The sequence below is a fragment of the Ziziphus jujuba genome, chromosome 4 (genome assembly GCF_031755915.1).
Source record: "Ziziphus jujuba cultivar Dongzao chromosome 4, ASM3175591v1".
In the NCBI taxonomy this organism is placed as follows: Eukaryota; Viridiplantae; Streptophyta; class Magnoliopsida; order Rosales; family Rhamnaceae; genus Ziziphus; species Ziziphus jujuba.
The window spans coordinates 13012113-13031862 of record NC_083382.1 but is presented as its reverse complement, the minus strand read 5'-3'; the positions used below and the strand labels follow the sequence as shown (position 1 = coordinate 13031862).

Below are 19750 nucleotides of genomic sequence, written 5' to 3'. Positions count from 1 at the left end.
CATAATTTATTCTAGGTATTTCTTGTTATATTCTATTTTTGTGTAGGAAGAAACAAGTTTTTGGTTGTTTGGTCAATATCTTCAAAAACCTTTTTCAATCCCCAATTAAACCTAATTTTTTTTTCAAAAATGGTTATTGAAATTAAGATGGACTATAGCTTGTGATTTTTCTTTTCTTGGGTTCTTTTCAAATTAAGTTAAACTTTTACTTTTATTTGTATTTATTTTAATTGTTTGGATATGATATTTACTTATCCTGTTACTTTTACCCTAATAATATTAAATAAATATATTTGAAATATTTATCTAAATAATATTTCATTTAATTTTAAATCTTAGTTAAACTCTATTTTTTTTTATAAGGCAATAATTCAAGTTTATTAGAGGAGAATTGATTGCAGTTTGATATTTTGATAAACCATCATCTAATACTATCATTTTCCGAAAAACTTGAACTTGCAAGAGATAGATTTAAATGGGATTATATATTTTAACACTTAGGAAGTAATTTTGCTCCTTTAGTATTATTTGATTAATAATAAAAAATTTAGAATTTCAAATGAATTAAATTTAAATTTTGTGTTACAATTAAAAACAAATTTATATTTTTTAAAAATCTACATAATTGATAATCTCAAAAAGACACTTGTACGGTGACAACCACTTCCCTAAACAGGTTACATAAATTTATAAATTTACCCAAAAAAAAAGAAAAAAAAAAGAGAGGTTACTTTACGGATTACCAAACACTTGTGTTTATGTTTATTGCTTTCTCATGGAGTGCAAAAAGGCTCTAATGAAATATACCCCTCATTTTCTAGTTTTTTTTTATTTGCCCTCTGCTTCCCATTTTATCCCCAATGCAAGTAAAAAATTACTTTACTTTCCTTTCTTCATTCCTTCAATCCGAGAAACCCACAGTCTTTAGTTTCTGCACTCGGCTTTTCTATTTTTCTTCATTCCCCAGAAAACCCACACACAATCTCATTAAGAAAAAAAAAAAATCCATGCTCCATCTCACTGCATCTCTTACCTCTTCTCTTGCAAACATATGAAGGACTTGAGGAAAAATTGCGTTTGAGGTAAGGATCTGTGTATTTTGATTGTTTTTTTTTTTTTTTTTTAGCTTGGGTTTTTGCTTGATTGGTGAAAGGTGAAGATGATGATTGGAATGGAGGAAACTAGTCGAAATCAAGTAGTAGTAGTAGTAGTAGGTTATACAATTTAGTGGTGTGATTAAATATTATGAGTATGCTTTAGGGTCGGTTTCTATATTGCTTTAAGGTCAGAAACACTTCACAAGTGTTTGTTGAATTTTCTGATTGCAACAGAATATTAAAGGAAATTGAAAGAAAAGAAAATCCAAAAAAACAAAATTGAAGAATAAGTAGAAAGTAGTTATGGTTAAAATCTGCTTCAAATGTTGAATCATTTGTTTTCTTGTTTATATGACACTCACCATCCTGCTAGATATCATAATTTAATTACATAACTTCATTTTGATTTTATGTTGGTTTCTTGTTTATGCTTATGAAGGTGAGCGGTAGTTTTGTAGAGGAGCTTCACTTGGAAAGTTTGCAGCATCAAATAGAAAGTGATCTTATGCCAAGTGCCCGATGTGACCAAAGTGATTCTTATGGTATCCTTTTAGTTATATGTTCTATGGCGAATTATATAAGTTAACTTCTTCTTTTTTGGTTTACAATTAGTTAATATTTAAAAAAGATGTTATACCTGCTATATGGACCATGAGGTATACTATCTATGTTGTTTAGTTTGCCTTAATTTCTTTTTGTTTAGTTTTCAGCCAAGGTTGGAATTTCTTAGGCTTGGCTGGTGGAACATTATTAATTTTCAAGTTGATTACAAATATGCAACTGGGGATAGGATAGGTGAACTGTCTTATACTTACTCCTATTTTATGAATTTGAGGTTGGTTGCAGAGAAGTGGTATTAGTTTGCTTGTGGTTTTGTATTATAAGCTAATGGCACTCAAGACTTCCATGATAAACTGATATTTACATATTGAGAAACCCATACTATTGGTTACAATTCCAAAAATGTGCTTGAAAATGCCTTAGGTCAGGTGCATATTGTTATCCTTGTGCACTTGATTATGAGGTTAATGTAGTGTCCCTCCTTAACATATGGAAGTTGTGGGTTTTTTTTTTCTTTTTTTTTTTTTTTGTCTAGAAGTAATAATCGTTGCCCCCACACCCTTTCTGTGAATTCCATGTAACAATTGGTCTCATGGAAAGAGAAGAAGCTGTAGCACAAAAGGGATTTAGTATTGGCTTTAAGGAATCAGTCCTTGTTGGGTACAAATGGGGTCTAGTTAGAGGTGATACCAGGTAAAAGAAAACAAAAGAGGAAAATAATTTGAATGCTCTGTTGCTTATAGAGTTTTTAATGAAATTGCTATAAGCATATGATTAAAAAAGAATTTAAATGCTCTGTTGCTCATAGAGTTTTTAATGAAGTTGCTATAAACATGTGATTAACTTCTTTTCTCTGCTACTTTTGTTTTCCTGTTTGGTCCAATCTGCATCCCTATGAACTGCCTTCACTTTAGTTCATGAGGACTAGAAAGAGAGCATTTAAATTCTCAATATGGAAACCAAACTCTCAAAGACATGATTTGTATGGTTGCTTTTCATAAGGGTTTGACAACATGGGCTAAGTGGGTGGATTCTACTATGAATCATAGTAAAACCAAAGTCATCTTCCAAGGAATTTCTCTTACCCACTACCATTAAGTTTACTTCTTTCCCATCAACAATTTTTTTTTTTTGAAAACCAAAAATTAATTTCGTGAATTTCTTTGATGCTTTTTTTTTCTTTCCATATTTAGTGGCAAGGGATTGGAATGAGCTAGGGGTGACAAACTGTGGAAATGAGACAAAACTCCTAAGTGGATCAGTTATCGAGGTGGATTGCCTAAGGCATTATATGTAGTGAAAGATGTATTAACGGGAATGAGAAAACATGTTCATCTGCTGGACATAACAACTTTATCACAACTCAGAAAAGATGCACATCCTGGCTTTTATAATGGCTTTAGGCGCATGGACTATAACCATTGATGTATTGCTGGACTTCCAATCAACTTTTTATGCATTCCTCATAATTGTCATACTTGTTCTGGTATTTTTAGTTTATAAAAATGATCATACGGTTACTTAGGTCCTTTCTTCCATAGATCACCATTTTTAAGGGAATCAAGTATCTAAACATAATCGATCTTTTCATTTTCAATGTCAACCAGATATTGAGAGTTAAAAATCATTAATGAAACTCTACAATCCTGCATAATTTAGAGTATTTAATATATTCATAATTTGAACCATAAATTTGTACAACTCTTTAATTTTTTTTTCCCTAGTAAATATGTCATTTAATGGCCCACTCTTTAATTCTTTGGTTGTTAAATATATCATTTGATAGTTTCCTGACCTTGCATGTTACATTAGTATATGAGTCTTTGAAAAATTGCATGGTGATGGAGGAATGAGGCAAGGTTGCATGAGTCAAACATATGAGGGATTCAAAGTGGGTGAGACTAAGACAAAGTTATGAAAAAGTTCTCAAATTGGCATAAAAATTTCATTATCGTAGGGCCTTCAGTAATTACCAATGTAACATACGGTAATCAATTTGTCCTTGCTTGAAAAAATTACTATAGGTTTCATCGGTAATTATCGAAACTCCTATGGTAATCATATTTTATCAATTTGTTTGCCCCCACAAGTCCCCTAATGTGTGTTAAATGCAACAACATGCAAAAATTCTTTCTTCAATGATCCTAAGGAGAGAAAACCCTAAAAGTTCTGAAAAAGTTCACAAATTGGCACAAAAATTTGATTACCGTAGGGCCTTCGGTAATTACCGATGCAACCTACGGTAATCAATTTGTAGTTGCTGGAAAAATTACCCTCGGTAATCCACTTTGTTTGTAATTTTCTCACTTTTTCCAAATCTTTTGTGGATTCTTTTGTCAAAATCATTAATAAAGTTATATTTAGCATGTTTTTGGTAGAAACACACATTATCGAAGGTTGTTGGATTGAATTGTGATGGTTTGCTTTGAAAAAATTGAACAAATATAAATTGAGGCCACCAATACAATATTCTTGCCATACCATTATTTTCTTGTTGACAACAAACCATCAAATATACCATATATGTAAAAGGCTAAAATATAAATATAAATATTTGGACAAACATATGTATATATGGTATAAATATAAATACTACCAACAACACAGTGGCCAAAAAAAATATATAATGATAACAAACTCTTATTGATTCGAATTTAAAAGACACATGACAAAAACATTACAAGTTATCATTAACAAAATTCAAATAAAATTTTGTATCATACTCAATCTATGTAGTATGCAATTAGAATGATTGTTAAGCTATTCTTTCTGTTGCATTATTCTTGAGGGTTCTCTATGAAGGTAGTTGCAGATTGTCATAGCGAATAAGAGACTTAAGTACAAATTAAATGGGAAGACAAAATAACATGTTAAGAGCCGATTATGTGTTATGGCGTATCTTTGAACAAATTGAATGGGAAGACACAATAACTGTGATTTTTCTATGTCTTCGAAGCCCAAAACGATGTCGTTTAAGACTGACCCTAGTAGTAATGTTATTTGGTTCCTGTTTGTATCATACTTGATCTATGAAGATGTAGAATAAAATTTATTGGATAAAATAAATTGGAAGTCCACAATTAGAGCTCCAACCTTATAAGGACATTCTCCAACCTTATGCCAAAACTCCTGTCCTCATAGTAACGAGGTTCTGAAACAAGAAATTTGAAGTCCACAATTAGAGCTCCAATGAAAAAAGAAATTTGAAGTCCACAATTTGTAGTGGTACATTTCGAGCATGTGGTTTGAAACTAATTAAATGGGGTCCTGTTCAATGTGTAAAATGAATTAAACAGGGGAAAAGAAGAAGAAGGAAAACTTAGTAGTAAAACACAATTGCCTTCATGAACATTAAGGTAAGACCCAATTCCATTTGGGCCTGTACCATGCTGATAATCAAGACCATTTTTCCATAGTGGAACTCGAGCAAGAATGTCTACGGCATTCCCCATAGGAAAATGAACATGTACCTTCCTATCACAAACTTACAAGAATATGGTCAATACATTTCACCTAAAATGAAATACATTATTTGAAAAAGAAAATAAAATACCATTGGTTCCATTAGGAAATCGAGCTTTCCCAAGTGCAATATGACCCTTGAGGGCCTGCAAAATGAAGCAAACAAAATTACTTTGCAATACTTGAAAAAAATATAATAATAATAATGATAATAAAAAGGAAAAACAAAATAGATTAGCACTTACTGCAGTACAGCATAGTTTCTCATATTCTGATGGTTTTCCAAAATGAACTGTCGTTCTTATATCAGTTGTTCGATGTAAATACTGCATAAATGCCCATAAAGATAACCACTTATAAGTTAAAAATGTATCAATAGAAAACATAGTCTATCTAGCTAAAATATTTAATAAAAATAAGTGCATGAATGTAGTTTGTAATTTTTACATAATTGTTACCAATCAAGTACATATAATAGTTAATTATAACTAACAAGCCTTCGCTCCTAAGTCAAAAAGTTTCTGCTTGTGACGCATAATGGATGATTGCAGCATTTGGACCAACCAACAAAATAGTAGGAAAACTTAAGCCTCTAAAATGCTGCAGATATAACAGAAAAGAATATCTCTATCATGACAAATTTTGTAAGAAAAACATATTCCTCTAGTGTATTACGTAATTCAAATTTCAGTTGCTAATTAACGCAAAGCCCTGACACGTAATGTATAATTAAATTAGCTTCACTTTTCAAAGGATTTTTTATCAGACCCATGCTATGCTAACTAGAAAATCTATCAAAATTATCATTATTTGGTCCATAAGATAAGAAACAAACATAAAACTGTTTTGAGGAATGGTACCCCAACATTTTCAACTATATCACTTTTTAAGAAGAACATTTAAAAGTGGTTGATAAAGTATGAATTAACATATCCATGTCAAACTTCATTTAAAAGTGGAAAACCCTTTATTTCTCTTCATATGTTGCACGAAACACACATTAGAGGACTTGTGGGAGTCAAAATATTTATCAACTGTAATTACCGAAAGGCCTTCAATAATTACCGACGAAACCTTCATAATTTTTCCAGCAAGGGCAATTTAATTACCGATGGTTTCATCGGTAATTACCAAAGGCCCTATGGTAATCAAATTTTTTTGGGCAATTTTAGAACTTTTTCTTAACTTTATGGGGATTTTGCTGTTTAGGATTATTGATGAATGTATATTTTGCATGTTGTTGCACAAAGCACACATAAGGGGACTTGTGGGAGTCAAAAAATTTGTCAACTATAATTATCGAAGGGCCTTTGGTAATTACCAACGAAATCTTTGGTAATTTTTCCAACAAGGGCAATTTGATTACCGATGGTTTCATCAGTAATTACCAAAGGCCTTACAGTAATCAAATTTTTTTGGCAATTTTAGAAAATTTTTCGGACTTTATGGGGAATTTTCTGTTTAGAATCATTGATGAATGTATATTTTGCATGTTGTTGCACGAAACACACATTAAGGGACTTGTGGAAGTAAAAACATTTGTCAACTGTAATTACCGAAGGGCCTTTGGTAATTTCCGATTAAACCTTCAGTAATTTTTCCAACAAGGGCAATTTGATTACCGATGATTTCATCGATAATTATCGAAGGCCTTATGGTAATAAATTTTTTTTGCAATTTTAGAACTTTTTCCGAACTTTATGGGGATTTTGCTATTTAGGATAATTGATGAATGTATATTTTGCATGTTGTTATATGAAACACACATTAGGGGACTTATGGGAGTCAAGAAATTTGTCAACTGTAATTACCGAAGGCCCTTCGGTATTTACCGATGAAACCTTCGATAATTTTTCCAGCAAGGGCAATTTGATCACCGATGGTTTCATCGGTAATTACCGAAGCCCTACGGTAATCAAAATGTTTTTGGCAATTTTAGAACTTTTTCTGAACTTTATGGGGATTTTGCTGTTTAGGATCATTGATGAATGTATATTTTGCATGTTGTTGCACGAAACACACATTAAGGGATTTGTGGGAGTCAAAAAATTTATCAACTGTAATAACCAAAGGGCCTTTGGTAATTACCGATGAAACCTTCAGTAATTTTTCTAGCAAAGGCAATTTGATTACCAATGGTTTCATTGGTAATTACCGAAGGCCCTACGGTAATTAAATTTTTTTGGCAATTTTTAGAACTTTTTCTGAACTTTATGGGGATTTTGCTGTTTAGAGTCATTAATGAATGTATATTTTGCATGTTGTTGCACAAAACACACATTAGGGGACTTGTGGGAGTCAAAAAATTTATCAACTGTAATAACCGAAGGACCTTCGGTAATTACCAATGAAACCTTTGGTAACTTTTTCAGAAAGGGCAATTTGATTACCGATGGTTTCATTGGTAATTACCGAATGTCCTACGGTTATCAAATTTTTTTGGCAATTTTAGAACTTTTTCCAAACTTTGTAGGGATTTTGCTGTTTAGGATCATTGATAAATATATGTTTTGCATGTTGTTGTACAAAACACACATTAGGGGACTTGTGGGAGTCAAAAAATTTGTCAACTATAATTACTAAAGGGCTTTCGGTAATTACCAATGAAACCGTCGGCATTGGTAATTACCGATGCACCATCCGTATTGATATTTTTTTTTTAATGTTTTCACTTCTTAAGGTCTGTTTTTCTCTTATTTGGTTTCAAATAAACACTATTTAAATGTTTTCACTTCTTAATGTCTTTTTTTTCTTTAATTTTGTCAACGGTTATCATTAATAAAGCTAGATTTAACACGTTCTTGGTGGAAACACACACTATCAAAGCTGTTGGATGGAATTGTGGTGATTCTTTTGTAACAGTGGACAAATATCAATTACCAAAGATGCATCGGTAATTACCATTGGGCATTAATAGCATCCTTGTAACAGTAAGAAACTTACGAAATACTGAACACAGAATATGATAGATGACTTATAAAAAGGAGAAATGCAAATCTAAAAGAGATTGGAAGAAGCTTTCAAGCTAGGAATATTCTCCAATCTAAAACTAACTAAATTTTAATGCATACCATTAAAACAAGTTCAAATGGTCCCAGGAATTTTAATCTTTCATCTATATGATTAAGTTTGGGGCTTTGAGATTTTATATCATAACGGCATATGGTTATACGGATTGGGTCTATTTAAGCATTAAAAGTACATTTTTTTTTTAATGATGAATTAAAAAGATATCTCTTGCTAGATACTATTAGTACTATAGGCACTATATCAATGGTCCCATATGCCACATGGCCATTACAGAGGTATAGGACCTTACGAGATGATAAAAAGGTAAATCAAAACACAACATAGTTGAATCGGCTTTTTTCTGCTGCACTGGTGGTAAAAGTGGCTTGTTCAAACGAAGGGTAGGAACAAATATAGCAGATAATTATGAAACATAAAAACGTTAATAGACAAACCTACCATTGTCATCCAGGCCCAATAAATTATCTCCAATTGGCCCCTACAAGAAATGACAATCTGATTACATTTGAAGGAGAATGACTGTCTACACAAGGAGCAGAGCTCGTTTAGATCTTTATAGAAACATAATAATGCCAAAAAAAAAAAAAAAGAGGCAAAGAATGAAGGTCCCACCTTAATTAAGCAGATGTTGGGGGACAAAGAACCATTTTTGTTCCATGCCACAACTAAGCAAAAGTCCTTGTGTCAAATTAAAATTATTTTGTTTTGGAAAGGCTAAAGAATGAAGATGATAAAAGCAAGCATCATAGAGATATAACGATTGAGAGACACTAATTTTCATTTTCATTCTTTTTGTTCCATAATAGAAAAGAACAAAATAAGTAAAAGAGTACTTACCAACATGTATAATATATATACATTCTTGTATGACTCGCATTTTTTTTCCCTCTCTGCAATCTCACAGGTTTAGAAAAATTACCTTTTCAAGTACCTTCTAACCTAAATTACCTCTTCAAGTACCTTCTAACCTAAATTACCTCTCCAGAAAAATTAGCTCTTCAAGTACCTTCTAACCTATATATTAACACTTCTTCATTCACTTAAGATATAGTCCTTTCCAAAAAAAGCAAAAATTTAACAGCTGGTTTTTATTTCCTTCTAGTGTCTCTATATGCTCTCTCCCCTTTTAGATTAAGAATGGATGCAATATTAAATTTGTTTCACAACTTGAGAAACCAAGCGAACATTGAGAGTACCAAGGTATCTGTTTATATAACAATCAGCGTACTCAGATAACAATATAGGACCCTTCTGAACACATACCACACTCATTCTTGCTTTAACTTCAAAATAATAACTTAAATAAAATAATACAATTCATATTCTTGTGAACAATACAACTGAGGGGAAACATTGATAGTCTCCTACAGAAAAAATCGTCTGAGATGAATTATCAAAAATAGCACCTCCAAATGCTTCAAGACTGATAAAAAAATTTTAAAAAGAAAATTCAAAATGTTAATGGAATGGCATAAGGTAAAAAATTTGGCATTTTGAGACATATGACATCTTTGTCGCTGCATGCTTAAACTTCTTGATAGTAGCTTCATTCTCCTACAAGCTAGTTTGAACAAAATACTTGACCCACCAGGATGAACTCCTCATCTTAGCCTTCAAAAAGGAAAATAAAAATAAAAATGCCAGTGTGTCGGTTATTTAGAAAATTAAATTGTTTATAAGATGATATTAAGACTAAAGCAGCCACGAGACACAGGAATATCTACAGTACAACAATATGAGCTGAAATATTAAGATAAACCAGCCTTTTAAATGAAAAACTTTCATTCCTAAAGCAAAAAAGGTTGTTTTTTTTCTTCGGTAAGCTTTTTAAATTCCTTATATTTTCTTTGATTCCTAAACCTCTCCATCCAATCTCACCATCTCAAGCAAAGGAAGATTATCATGAAAATGATCAATAACAAAATAACAGCAGTTAATGTAATAGCTTATCACAATGAATTAAACAACTTTTGAAATAAAAGAAAAGCATATGAAAAATAAGTTTCAAATGCAGATATTCTTACCACCCTTCCATATATGGATTCTCAAACTTTAGCTTTCCGATGACCAGGAGAGCCTGAATGGACATTTCAAAAGATGTCACTAGAAAACAATCATATATTTTTCATCCCAATATAGAAGTTTTACTACCATAAGTATCAAGCAAAGATTACTTTGAAGTTTGAACATTATAAAAGAGCAGTTTTCTCAAAGAACTGATATCATTAAAATACTATGACTGTCTAGTATATTTAAACACAACAAGGAAAATCAAAATTTGCTGTCAAATAGAAATGTGAATATCAGAGAACCTTCTTTTAATTTATTAAATGTTTAAAGCATCTCATAATATTACAACATAATTTATAAGAAAATTTTAAAAACATCCTACCACCTTTTGCTTTCGTTGGCATGTGGGAAGGCATTAAGGAAAAAATCTTAAAGCATTCTAATTTAATAATTGTGAAACTTAGGATTAAGAAAAATGCACCAAGATTGGAAGATAACATCATAATCTCATATAAAATTTGGTTTTCATGGTCTTCAATAAAAGATACTTATGTGCCAATTATCCATATATCCTATGTTCAGGAAGCACAGATTGCCAATTAATGCAAAAAATATAGTTACTAGAGACTCAGAATAAAGAAAGCATAAAGAGCAGCAACAAATAACCACATAGAAATGCAATTAACAAGCAAAATACAGGGTAAAGCCTCTGTACTTTCACAAAATCTATTTAACAGTTGTACGATCTTTTCACCTGTAAAGATCACAAGCCCATCAATAGATACCCTTGCCAGATCTGGGAGGGTCTTGTTAAGGTACCTAGGAGACAAATATTCCAATGCATCTGAAACAATTACAAGAGAAAATGATTTTGGCCTGTATGGAAGTGGAAACTTGATGTCGGCAATAGGCACAATGCCTTTCTTCACAAGAGCTTTGCAATTTCTATCAACATCCTTTATGTCATATGGTTCCACACCCAAGGCTTCAGTTTCTTTCTCCTTTAGCAATTTAGAAACCACTGAACAAGTATCATGGCCGACATTCAGAATTTTATGCATGCTGTCACCATATGCTTTTGCTAGAATGGGAATTGCTCTTTCAACCTCCACCGTGCATAAAAATCACCTGGAAATAAAAGGAAGTTAAAATCCACAAGAAAGGTGACACCATGGAAAGTTAAGCTCTTTTTCAGAAGGAACAATTTCAACTTAATCTACCATGAACTTTTATATAACTCTGCAATTGGGTTGACACTTCTACAATGTTCAAACAAGCGAGCAGCAAATATGCATTTTAAAGTTAGTTACTCAACAGTGAAATACATTATGAATTGATTGATCATAGGCTACCTTGTTCATGGAAAATATGGTCTAAGCATGGTCGAAGCCTTACTACACAGGAATAGCTAAAGGAAAGCTCTGGGGAAAAAAATATCATCCGAGACTAAATCATCAAATACATAGTTATGCATTCATAATCACTCCACCTTTGATTCAAAATCCAAAATTCATGAATAAATTCCAAGTAACACAAAATATGCAGCAACATACGAATCACTGGCAATCTTCAGACAGATTGAAAACAAAAATGTCAAACAAACAAGCAAAAAGACCCAAAAAAAACAAAATATTTACCTTCAACCTTGCCAACAACCTCCCTAATGTTGACAAATCCACCTGTCATATTAGAGCTGACTTGCAGTCAAGCATAGCAAGTATAACAAAAATATCCCGCAAAGTAGTTCTCAGCCAAAACGTGATTGATAAACATCCTCCCTAATGTTGACAAATCCACCTGTCATATTAAAGCTTAATTGCAGTCAAGCATAGCGAGTATAACAAAAATATCCCACAAAGTAGTTCTCAGCCAAAACGCGATTGATAAACAAATTGTAAGAATTCTATCACGTATAGTATAGAAGCCAGTTACTAAGGCGACAAAAGGAAAATGATAAAACCCATTCATTATTAAACCAACATGTATGTTATTTTTTAATTCTTACAGACAATAACAAATTGATCATAAATTTTATGATATGATTACAGGGTTTAGATAATGAAAATTTGTGGTGGTCTTTAACAAAAACTAGGAAATACACGATCGGACAATCATTTCCAGAGAAGTTCATATTCCTAAAGTGTGGAATTACAACATGCCATTATCAAAATCAGCTCTTTATGTGTGTTTTGCTTACACGTATGTGTGATAAGTTAACATAGATAGTAACAAGGTAAAAACAACTATACTAAGATACGAATTAGTATCTTAAGACAGTGTATTTTATGACAGTTGTGCTGTCAAATATGGCATAGAAAAGGCTCAGAATTTATGACATACCCATTAAATTGAACAAGCGGAACGGTGACAACACGAATTTGATTTTTGGAAGTGCAACGAAAGCCCATGAAACAGATCCTACAAAAGGCTCTGTTGGTATCAATCTCAATTTGACCCAAAGTTCTCCATCAATGTCAAAATCTCGAACACCAATTGGCACCACAATTGGTATAATGTCAAACTTTAGTAACAGCATTAAAAGCATATGGGCACCTCCAGTATAACGGAGACTGATTTGATACCTGGATGAAATCAAATGAAATATCTGCAGTTAGTTAAAATATTTAGCATACACATTTCAAAGAAAATAATTAAATACCTAGAGTATCCGTAAAGAAAAAAAAAACATAACCCTAATTTCAATTCCAACTTATCCCAAAATTAATCAGAAAAAAAAAGCACACCCACAAATGTTTTAAAAAAAACCTCAGAAACCAATCAAATCGAAAAGTCAAAGGAAAAATGAAGCAAACAGAGCAGGCATTTCATAATAGAGGCCAAGCAAAACAGCAAGCTTGGGCATTTGCTTCTGCCATAAAGCACCACCATTGAGCTTCGTATACAAATCCACGTCCTCCTTCTTCACAATACCATAATTTCGAATTCCAAACCATCAATTTCGTTGTATAGAAATTTGACGACCAGAGAGATGAAACGGGACTGTTTGGCAAAAGGGCAACTAAGTGAAGAAAGCTTGATGAATGAGAAGAGATGAGCCAGCTTTGGGGGAAGGGTGATGAAGGATAAGAGAAAAGTCGGGTGAAGAAAAGAAAGAAAAAACAGAAAAAATAAATAAAAAAATAAAAATATTTAATTTGGATATAAGGGTATTTTGGGATTATTAAAAATTGAAAGGGTATAAAAAAAAAAAAATACCAAATGAAAGGGTAAAAATCATTAAGCTCATTCCTACAAGGGCATTGGGCCAAATTCCCCAAAAAAGAGAGGTTACTTTACGGATTACCAAACACTTGTGTTTGTGTTTATTGCTTTCTCATGGAGTGCAAAAAGAAGAATCATTCGGCTTTCGATGTCCTGCAAGCCCAGTGGGCTTGTAGTTGGAATGCTCATACTCTTCTAGTCTTGTTTCTTTAGTAAGCCCAAAGTCAAAGTGTAATATATGGTGAATATATATAATATATTTCAAAAAGGTTTTATAACTATTTTTTTAAAAAGAAAAAAAATAGAGTTTTTATCCTAATAGATTTGGTTATAGATGTATTTTAATTTTATTAGGAAATAAAAAAAAAAGGTATTTATTCTATTTTTTGGTTTTATAAAAAGGAAAGAAAAAAGTATGTTTATTTTACTTTTACATTGTTTTCAACTTTGCGATACTAAGGTATAAAATAAGTCTTTTTCTTCTTTTTCTTCTAGCCTTAAAAGCTATTAGGGTTAATATTATGGGCTCTCAATCTTAATTTAGGATTTTGATATCCATTTAAGATTGTTAAGAATCCAATATCCTTGGAAAATTTGAAATTTCTAGACAAATTTTGGAACATAGAAAGAAAGATCCTGAATCTTTGACGTTAATCAAGGTTGATTTTTCTAATATTTTTGTATTATATGAAATTATTTGAGATGCTTTGGGGTTATAGAAATAATGATTAAGGTTGAATTGAAGAATTATTGTTGAAACCTTAATTTGGAATTTGTATGGGGATCTGTACATAGTGAATATTTGAATTTATTTAAAACTTAAAAGTTTCTGTTGGCACTAAACCTTTTATGGATGAAATAGACATTTTATGAATCAATAGAAAGTTATTTGGGGCGATTGGGATTTGTTTTCAATTTATTACGAGATTTTGAATTTATACATTCTATCTGGTTTTTCTATGCGACTAAGGGTATAACTTATATCTTAGAGTATGAGTGCTTGTTTTTAAAATTTATGTTTCCCCACTTGTTACTGCCTCACACTCTAGTTTATACAGATTACCGACGGGTAATATTATGTTATGCCAAGTCTTACTAGGTAGTTAACAATTGGAGTTTAAAAGAAAATTATGTTTACGTTGTTAAAAATTATTTTTGAATATTTATTTATTATCATTTTAAATATTTTCTTATTATTGTATTTATGAAAAACCCAGTAGCTTACTGAGTTTTGTACTCATTATTTATTGTTATGGTTTCAGGTACACCATAATTTTAAGATAGTTAGATTTGGCATATGATAATGGTGTTTAGTTGTTTTTATTTTTATTTTTTGTTAGCTTGAAAGACCTTAAGGGTGTTGGAGTTTATTTTTTATTCATTTTCTTTGGAGACATTTTAGATATTATTTATTAATGATATTTGGGGATTTTTATGCTTCGCATTATAAATTTTATTAAATGTTTTAAGTATGACTTTTATCACATTTTAAGTATTTAGACTTGGTGTATGACACAAAGATAAACAAAAATTACCTTTTTTTTTTTTCCTTTTTATAATTTTTTATTTATTTTTAATTTTTTCAAATGTAAAATCCATCTGCTAAAAAGCTAGGAAGAGCAATCTCACTTTGTTGCTATCTTTTTTCTCTTTAAAAATGTGTGAGATTGTCATACCTAAAGTCAAATATCTCTTTAATTTCTTGGGTAAGGATTTTTATTTTTTCAGGGCATAAATTATAAATTAATTATGATAACTGTTAATTTGTCAATAATTAACAGACCTTATAATGATTATGCTATAACAATTACTTTTCATGTGTTTATTATTAGATTTTCTAGTCCTTTCCTTTTTTTTCTTTTTTTTTTGTCAATATTTTCATGTCCATTTGGCAAAGTGACATGACATAATATTTATACATATTATTATATATTTTGGTCTAATTTGCATATAGTGGCAGAATGGATCATATATTATATATTTTTCTTTATGATTTCCTAGATAATATTTTCCTTCCTCCCAACTAAGGGTGACAATTCGTGTTATCGTGTCAATCCATTTATTAATCGTGTCAAAATTGCTCAACCCGAACCCAACCCGTTTATTAATTGTGTCAGGAATCTTCAATCCAAATACAACCCATTTAACCCATTTATTAAATAGGTCAATTTGGGTCAATACGATCCGTTTACACCAAATTAACCCGTTTATACAAAATTGACTTATTTACATGAAATTAACTCGTTTACATGAAATGGTTCTAATTAAATAAATTACCTTATTTAAATTAATTATTCCATATAAAATAAAAATAAGTTAGTATATATGTAAAACCATATAATTATAGTTACAAATTTACAATAATATAACAGATGATATTGTGATATAACAATCTCATAAAATAGTGAAATATAGATATATATATATATATATATGTATATATGGGCACATGATAAACCTAATACTACTTCTTTAAAAATAATATAAGAAAACTTTATTAATAATTATGTTTTTAATTTTCTACATTCCCAATACTCTTAGACATATTCATTTTTATTTTTTCGATGTCCATAAATCCATACATGCATTAAACATGTTATATTTAAATAAACAAAAATTATTTCAATAATTTTCATTTTTTATTTTTAATTAATAAAAAAATCAATAATATAATCTTTAATAAGTTTGATATTTAGTAATAAAAAAATATTCATTTAAGTTTTATTAATAGTAAATTTAATATTTTAAAGTTATAATTTAAATGGGTTATAATCGTATTGGGTTCGGGTTAAACGGATCAATTTGAAATTGATAAATTTAATTAAACAGGTTAAACGAGTCAGTTTCAAGCTAAGCCAGTCAACCTAAAATTGATACGTTTATTAATCGTGTTAAACGGGTTGACCCAAATTTGATCCGAACCCATTTATAATAAACCCAACTCTGTTAATTTCGTGTCGTTTTCGAATCGTGTCACCCTATCATGACCTAAATTACCATCTCTACTCCCAACCATGCATTTGGTGTATTTGTGTTCCCTTTTTCGATAAAATATTTTAACATTCATACAACCGGCTCAATGCTCATCAAACAGATTTTAATATCCTTCATTTTTATGGAGTTTTCACTTTTTAGAATAGAATTTATAGCACAACTGCATGAAAAGGAAACAACAACTATATACGACTGTTTGTTTTCCTCCACCGACAACTTGATTCCTGTTTTGTATTTTAGTTTTTTTTGGGAAGCTTGATTTATATATATTTATATATATATATATATAATTGGTAAATTATAACTAACCTAAAATGTTACCCCTTTAAGCCAAGCTACATGGAAGCATGGCTTATAAGTTCTACGATAACATACTTTAATTAATATATGTTAAAACTTTTTTCCCCAAGCTTTCCTTGGCAAGAAAAATGAATTCCAAGGCTTTTAAATTCTTAGGCTTTTTTGGTCCTAGTTGTTATACTATCTTCGATAGCAAAGACTAACGACATTGAGCAAAAAGGTTAAAATATTTTTTTTCAAAATTGGCTATTTTTTAAATTTGTTTTCTTATCTTTAGATTTTGAAAACATAATCAAATATGTTATAATTCAATTATAAACATAACAAGATGTCTTGGCTTTATAAAGTTAAAATAAAATACAAACAAGTCAAGATATATTAATCATTTAAACTGTACCTTAAGTAACTTGTACTGCATCTTAATTTTATAAAGTTAAGATGTTTTAATAGGATCTAAATTGTATTATAATAAGCATCATGTCTACATTATAATGGGTGTTTATATACACTTGAAGTGGCTAAATCTCAACCATAATATGGGTGTGACACTCATCCTAGAAAAATTATATAATGTTTATATAAAATGATGATTATAGATAAAGGAAACAGTCCAGTAGAGGATGAAAAGTCAAGAGGTTACTACTATAGAGGATGTTGTGTTCATGGCCTTTTAGGTCGTTGAAAGAAATGTTGCATATGATGGTCAGCCTCAAATAATTTTCGCAGATAATGATGATCAGCCTATGGCTCACCCAAAAGGTAACAACAAATACACCCAAAAACCATACCACAACATCTAAATATAGTTTGATTAAAAAAAAAAAGAAAATATTTTTTCTTATATACTTTAATTTACTTTATAAACTCTTATTTATATTAAAAACTAATTAAACATAAATGTGAATAAACTTTTATTCAAAAAGTATACAAATAAAATAATGGCATATAATAATACTTAGAGTTTACAGAAAAACCAGTTTAGATCGAGGCTAGAGTTTAAGACAAATTTGCCCTACTTAGGTCCTCATGATTTTATGACAATTGTCTCCCCAGATACAACGATCTCTCTTGATGATAGTAGCACTCCAAATCATCAATATCAATGAATCAAATTGGACTTAAACTCCCCGACATATACAACACTTAATTTTCTAACTGTTATGGATACATATATTATATTGAGTTTTAAAAATCGATTATAATTGAAGTGAAAATTATCTTATTTATAGAGTTTTAAAGAGTATGTAACCAAAGAAATATTTATTCATAAAAATGACAACTGATACATCTTCAAAGATAGCATTCATTGTGAATTAGTATCTTATAAAAGTAGCAACCATTGTGAAACTATGCAACTTATATCATTTGAAAATGCACCATTTTATATTTCCATTCAATTTGAAAAATTAATTAATATAATTTAAATTTTCCAACAATCCCCCGTATGAAAGGAAATTTCTAAAAAAATCATGCAAATGACAATGTAGACATTAGAGAGAGTTCATTTGATAAGCAATTGCATCGACATAGGTAGCTTTTTGCTTTACCTAGTGAAGCATTATCGGATTTACAAGGCTAATAAGTAAATGTGATGTCATGAACAGTCAGCCGTTAATTTAAACCAAGACAATAATACTCACACAATTCATTTTCGATCAAATTTAAATTCTCACAGTTGTGTTCATTTTGGCACTGAATGCTATTGGTTTTTCATGAGTGCTCGACAGAATTCCAGCTTATAAAAATTCTCATAGAAGCGACACCTTCACACTTACATAGGTGACTTCCTATTAAGAGTTTCCTTAAAAATCCTAGTTGGATTTCCAAATTATAGGAGTCATTAAAAGCAATGCTTATCGTGACACACATTACAGGCAAAATTAATTATCATAGAAATGGGTAGAATTGTACAACTCTTTAGTGCTTTTGTAAAGTCAATCGAAATTCGATTGTCCTTTTAAACTTGGATATTAGGATCTCTAATCAACTAGGTAGTGTTGCTATCAAAACCACTCTAAGATAATGCTTCTTATCCCATGGCAGCTAAATTGGAAATAATATCAATAAAGGATTCTGAAGTTAAGCGTGCTTAGACTAGAGCAATCATAGAGAGGATACTAGGCCCCAATGAAGGTAGATTTTGATTACCAGTGTGGACAGGTGCAAGTACTGGCAGGCCACCTAATATTCAATCCTACATCGCGTAGATGTAGATCAAGGGTTGTTGGGCTCCAATGAGGGTAGATTGTGATGATAAGCGTGGACAAATTCAAGGCACTAGCATACAATCTAGTGTCCAATCCCATATTGTCTAGTTGTAGATCAGGAAGGTAGGGTGTTATAATGGTATCAAAGCTTGCATCTGGCCGGAAGTGTGCCACGGATACTGGGCCCCAATGAGGGTCTATTGCGATGACCAGTGTGGACAAATGCAAGCACTAGTAAGCTAGCTAATGTCCAATCCCACATCGTCTGGGTGTAGATCTGGGGTCGCTGGACCCCAATGAAGGTGGATTGTGATGACCAGTGTGTACAGATGCGAGGCACTAGCAGGCTACCTAGTGTCTAATCCCATATCGATATCAGGGAATGATTCAAATATAATAATAGTGACTCTTCTAAAGCCTAGAATGCTCAAGCAAAAATGTAATAATAGTCACTCTTATGACTTCGAAGCTTATTCAGAGCAGTTGGCTTCAAGGTTCAAAAGAATTCCGAAGTGAAATGTGCTTAGGCAAGAGCAATCATAGGACAGATCAAGACAGGGTGCTATAAATTGTATCAAAGCCTATACCTAGTTGGAAGTGTGTCAGCGAGGATGCTGGACCCCAATGAAGGTGGATTGTGATGACCAGTGTGGACATGTGCAGGCACTGGCAAGCTACCTAGTGTCCAATCCCACATTATCTGGGTGTAAATCAAGGTCGTTGGGCCCCAATGAGGGTGGATTGTGATGATCAGTGTGGATAAATACGAGGCACTAGCAGGCTACCTAGTGTTCAATCCTATATTGCCTGGGTGCAGATCAAGGGATGATTCAAATATAATAATAACTAATGGTGAGCTGAGGAAAA

General features: G+C 31.3%; 1 protein-coding gene and 1 long non-coding RNA gene across 3 annotated transcripts; one reads left to right on the top strand and one right to left on the bottom strand.

Moving 5' to 3' along the window:
* Positions 1-828: 828 nt before the first annotated feature.
* On the top strand, positions 829-3093 carry LOC125421959 (uncharacterized). 2 transcript variants are annotated; one of them, XR_009638704.1, is made up of 3 exons: positions 834-1082; positions 1537-1892; positions 2852-3093. It is a non-coding gene; the product is annotated as an uncharacterized LOC125421959 (long non-coding RNA). The 2 variants fall into 2 exon arrangements; XR_007240437.2 differs by lacking the exon at positions 2852-3093 and having other exon boundaries at positions 829-1082; positions 1537-1740.
* A 6355-nt stretch (positions 3094-9448) lies between these two features.
* On the bottom strand, positions 9449-11275 carry LOC107417385 (probable pectin methylesterase CGR3; the record flags this gene model as incomplete). The annotated part of the gene is given in 3 exon segments (XM_060816762.1): positions 9449-9761; positions 10175-10227; positions 10915-11275. Coding segments are annotated over 3 exon segments (567 nt in total), but the record flags the coding sequence as incomplete, so codon positions are not given.
* Positions 11276-19750: the final 8475 nt, after the last annotated feature.